The sequence below is a fragment of the Phycomyces blakesleeanus genome, assembly GCF_001638985.1.
Source record: "Phycomyces blakesleeanus NRRL 1555(-) unplaced genomic scaffold PHYBLscaffold_12, whole genome shotgun sequence".
Lineage (NCBI taxonomy): Eukaryota > Fungi > Mucoromycota > Mucoromycetes > Mucorales > Phycomycetaceae > Phycomyces > Phycomyces blakesleeanus.
This window is the reverse complement of record NW_017265145.1, coordinates 991,089-996,283: the sequence shown is the minus strand read 5'-3', so window position 1 is coordinate 996,283 and position 5,195 is coordinate 991,089. Positions and strand designations below refer to the sequence as shown.

Below are 5,195 nucleotides of genomic sequence, written 5' to 3'. Positions count from 1 at the left end.
AACAAACCATTGCCTTATCATTTGGTGTAAATAGGAAACATGTATAGCAATCTTGTGTACATTACAATACACAGCCTTATTTTAATATTCATATTTTAAATATAATGTAATATATATTATCATCATAGTGTAAATTTCAAAGCAATATTTTCACGTGTAACAGAATAGCCAATGAGATACTTGCAGGAACGCCAGTCCTTCACCTCCTCCCCCCACCACCCCACCCCCCTTTTTTTTTCAACACCATGTCCACAGGTACAGTAAAACTTGGAAGATATAAAGTCAAACAGATGAATCATGTAGACCTAATTTCAATCATCACAAAGGATTTCGCCATGCACCTACGTCAAGATTCCTCGTGTCTGTTGTAGGAGGATATTCTGTCCTAACAAAGGTGTTGGAGGCACGGCTTGACACACGTCTTGAACTCCCTCTGACTCATCACGAAGTAAATAAAGAAAAATGAATGGAATGAATAAATAAAGCCTTTAGCACATAATATCAAATACATGTATATATGTGTTTACTAGCGTATATGCGTATGCGTATGTGTATGTGTATGTGTATGTGTATAGTTATTTAGTTTCTGTTTTGTATTTCAATAGCTTTGGCGTTTGTTCTCTACTCACTGGGCATTTGGAAGTATTGGTACAACTGTGATTGGAACATGGCTTATATATCATATGAGGGTGATTGAACGTCGTTATGGAACAGCCAAATATACGGCAAGTATATCTATCTATTTAATTATGTATTTTGGTATTTATTTATTTACCTTTGTGGCTTCAAATAATAATAATAATAATAATTAGGCATTTGTAGCGATATCAATAATTACCTGTACTCTATTGCAAACAGGTGCATTACTACTGATTGGTAATAGTATTGGTCTAAAGAGTATTGCTAGTGGACCGTAAGTATGTGTATTTGATTTTTGTGTGTAGTGTAGTGTAATGTAATATATGTGCAAAGAGGATTTTGATTAAATAGATTATATATTAATTCTTTACTTGGCCCTTTATATATTTAGATATGGAGTTCTGTTTGCCATACTTTACCAGTTCCATAATCAAATACCTGTTTGTACTCGCTCAGAAAGATTTGGTAGCCTGTTGAATGATAAAACTTATGTATACACGGCAGCAATTTCGGTAAGATAATAGATAGATAGATAGATAGATATATAAAGAATTAATACAATTTTTGTAACCATAATATATTATTTTATTATATTGATGTTTTCTTTTTAAACAAAACAAACAGCTCTTTTTCTCTAATGGGTTAGCATCTGCAATTCCCTGTCTCTGTGGATTGTTGGTCGGGGCTGTTTATGATGCCAATTTGGGAGCCATAAAAGAGTACCGATTCCCTCGATGGATGTCTTCATTTGCTAGCCGATTTGTTCTTCCAATACTGAATACTTCACCCGTCGCTGGCTCGTCGGGTTCTCGAACTCGTCCAGCATCTTCTCCTGCAGTATCCCAACGACGTGGAAGGGAAACAAACAGAGATCTAAGACAGAGAAGACCACACCAACAACAGGAGCAACAGGAACAAGCAGCAGTGGTAAAACATTAATACTTTTTGTCTTTATTTCTTATTTTGTATGTCAATTAATTGGCTAACTAATTGATTTATTATTATTATCTATCCAAGGTTGTCCCGGAAGAGGATATCAATGCAATGATGTCCATGTTCCCAGAGATTGGACGTCAGAATGTTATAAGTGCACTAGTACAGTCTCATAATGATCTTAACAGAGCAGCTGAAATCATTTTAAGCACCTGAGTTATATATGTTATAACAAGGTTTTATATATATATTCTTTATATGTTGATTATTATGTTAAAGAGTATAATATTATTACTAAATATTTATACTTATATTATATAAGAGGCGTTTACAAAATTACTGATGAGCAAAGATGTTTCTGAATAAAGATAAAATGGAATGTCATATATACATCCGTATATTGGATTAGAGTCTTGTTGTGTACACAAAAATACAAGCTTATTTATCTATATGATTGTATCCATTTACCTTGATTGCTGAGCCGGTCGACGATTACTGGTTGCATCACTACGACTGGTCAACAGATTTGCTCTTGCACCATTAACGTTACGACCGTTGGCTGGAGAGCCATGATTTGGTCCGTCTTCTTGAGAGAATTTAATAGAAGAGGCAAGGATTGAGGGGTTGTGAGCTACCATAGGACGGGTCGGTGGTGGCTCATAGGTGAAGATGTTGCGTTTGGGTCTGATGGGATGAACATTAAGAACTGATCTTGAAACTTGATCTTCGGGCTTTACGGGACCAAATACTCTTCCAGGCACTTTTTGTATATGTGTATATGAAGAAATGAATATTTCATATACATATATATGTACTGTTTACATAGTATGGCAAAGGTTTCTTTTTTCTTTCTTTCTTATACTGCTTTATATATTATATTCTTTACTTACTGTAAGTAGACTGTTCATCATGCTTAAATTGGGTCTATATGTTAGAGATGTATATTATATATTGATTCTAGTATTTAATCACACGTGTACATATATATATATATATATGCTGTATATATATGTTGTATATATTGTATATGCGTACAGATAAATAGATAGATAAATTATCAATTAAATAAAATGATCATATTACCTTTGTCTCATTACTTTCGATAGAAAGCCCGTGAAGTGGAGGCATCGTTGGTGATTTGAGAACATTCACTTGATCTTTGCCACTAACAATGGGCCAGTCTGGCTGCTGCAAAAGGCCAAGCTGTTGCAAGACACATGCTTGATCCCAATAGACTTTAATGGACGATATCAAATTACGCTCGAAACCTGCCGAGATAACCTAGTATATTATATTATATTATATATATATATATTAAATATATTAAATATATACTATATATATATATATATTCTTACCGCTGGCAATACAATTGACTTGTTCTATTAAGTGTAACAAAGTAATTAAGACAGGTGTAACTTGAAACGCTCTTTATTTATTTATTTATTTTATTTATTTATTTTTTCAAAGAGGCCAAAGAATAATATAAAGACTTACAGATACATATTGCTCTAATCCAGGTACCAGCCAGGAACAATTGTCTTTATCAAATGTCACATTCCACTCGACTTCTTCGATTCGCTTGTTGTAGGACGACACGGATGAATGTACTGTTTCATGGAGTTGGTGGGGACCAAATCCTTTTTGAAGAAAGAACTCTCGAATGGATGCCTTTCCCTTTGCACCCATACCAGTGGGTACATAGGTTACAACAGCATCAGCCGTGTATATATCGAGCGTCTCTGGGCTTTTCTTGAATATCTTCCAATTAATATCCATAGTAATTTTGCTTTGTTTTTTTTTTTTTTTTTAAAAAAAAAAGAGAAAGTAATGAAAAGTAAAAAAAAGGAATTTGGAAAGAAAATTTAGCCAGGACTTATTTTTATTTGAGATGTACAAAAGTTTCCCTATTTAGAAGTTCTTTATTTCTTCTTCTTCTTTTGGAACATCAAGACCCGCCCAGGCAAGTAAAGGGGCAGGAAGGGCAAAAGTATTGGCGTAAGTCTGATATTCAAAATTGTAAGTGGGGGAGATTTTTCTTTTTTTCTTTTGGGTATTCAAAAGGTGAAGAAATAAGGTTTACAGCATATTGTGGGACTGTTAAAATAAATGATTCTACTACTGCTACTATTGCTATTACTGCGACATAACTATCATAACCACCACCTTTTATTCTATTACAATTTAAAGGATATATATATATATATGTATATATGAAGAAGGTGAGAAAGAGAGGAGAGATTGAAAGCTTGTTTCCTACTTACTACCCCTTACTCCTTATATTCATTCATATCTCATTCACTCATCCTCAGTGTCAACTGAACAATACTCCCAAAAGTGTGGGTGGGCTTTTTGATCTCGCTTTTTTTTTCTTTTTCCTTTTTTTTTTTAAAAAAAAAAGACCACAAGATAAACTCATGCAGGGCAATGGAATACACCAAAGAAAAAAAAGCAAGAAATTAAAATGCCAAGGATACTTGATACATAGAACTTCTTGATTGTATACTGTGGAGAGCTATGGATCATCAATTAGATTGTCTTTTTTTACATTTTCTTATAAGAATTATGCTTTCACCAAAGATTTGGTAGTAACCATGGTAACAAATAAAGAAAATAAAAACTAATCTGGCTTGCGAAAGTAGTAATGACTGCAAATACTCTAAACATGCGCCAAATAATAAATAAATTAAAAAATTAATTTTTTTTAAAAAAAAAACAGAAGAGCGAAATTTGGGAGTTTTTTCTTTTCTTTTTCAAAGCCAATATACATTATTAAGTAAACAGTAACGGTTCAACTTTTTTTTTCTTAATATCAAAAGAAAGAAAAAGTGGTTGCCATGGCAAGGAATACATTTCAGTGTTTTTTTTTTTTTAAAAAAAAAAGGATATCCTTGTAACACGTACCAGTATCTTTTGGATCTTTTCTATGCTTATTGGATACAAAATGCAGTTTTCATTGTCAGAGTGCTATTAAGAGAACTGAAATAAATTCGAAAACTTTGAAGTCTATCATTGTAAGAACAATCAGAGTAGAGTGTAGTAGACTTTGAGCTATCTCTAAACGACAAGGAAGTTTGCTATGTAGGGCAAAGTTATAAGCAGTTAAGCTCACAGATTGGTTGACAAAGGTCGACAAAAGGGCCACTTACATCATGAAACAAACAAAAAAAAGACAGAATTTGTAACATTTGGTATTGTTTCCAATGGGTTCAATTTTGAAATATATGTATATATGTATATATGTATGTAATAAATGCATGACTAATTATATATTTTTATCAGTATCATCTTCTCCCATCTTTATTAAAATCTTATGGTTTCAAGTTTGACCAAAAGAAGAAGATATGCTAAAACCCTTTTTTTTTAAAAAAATATATAAAAATGCTTTGACAAGTCAAATAAGACTAAATAAAGCTTGTAAATTGAATTGTTTCAAAAGTTCCAAAAATGGGGAGTGGTTATATATAGTAGATAGATAGCCAGATAGTTAGATTGGTGTGAATTAATCTGAAATCTGTCAGAGGAAGGAAAGAAAAGAGTTTTTTTTTTAAAAAATAAAAAGAATGCGGGGCAATTGATGTAACAGAGATAAATATGAGAATCAGCACTCAAAACGAGATTTT

At 32.6% G+C, this 5,195-nt stretch overlaps 2 protein-coding genes across 2 annotated transcripts; one reads left to right on the top strand and one right to left on the bottom strand.

Annotated features, from left to right (window-relative positions):
* Positions 1–245: 245 nt before the first annotated feature.
* Positions 246–1,788, top strand: PHYBLDRAFT_65104 (hypothetical protein; the record flags this gene model as incomplete). Its single annotated transcript, XM_018441397.1, has 7 exons — positions 246–255; positions 327–448; positions 606–729; positions 823–913; positions 1,031–1,151; positions 1,264–1,566; positions 1,657–1,788. 7 exons carry the CDS (start codon positions 246–248, stop codon positions 1,786–1,788), a joined length of 903 nt encoding a protein of 300 aa, XP_018291007.1.
* Positions 1,789–1,908: 120 nt separating this feature from the next.
* PHYBLDRAFT_146280 (hypothetical protein) lies at positions 1,909–3,351 on the bottom strand (the record flags this gene model as incomplete). The annotated part of the gene is made up of 6 exons (XM_018431616.1): positions 1,909–1,930; positions 2,041–2,332; positions 2,463–2,496; positions 2,656–2,853; positions 2,931–2,954; positions 3,070–3,351. 6 exons carry the CDS (start codon positions 3,349–3,351, stop codon positions 1,909–1,911), a joined length of 852 nt encoding a protein of 283 aa, XP_018291006.1.
* Between the last annotated feature and the right edge of the window lie 1,844 nt (positions 3,352–5,195).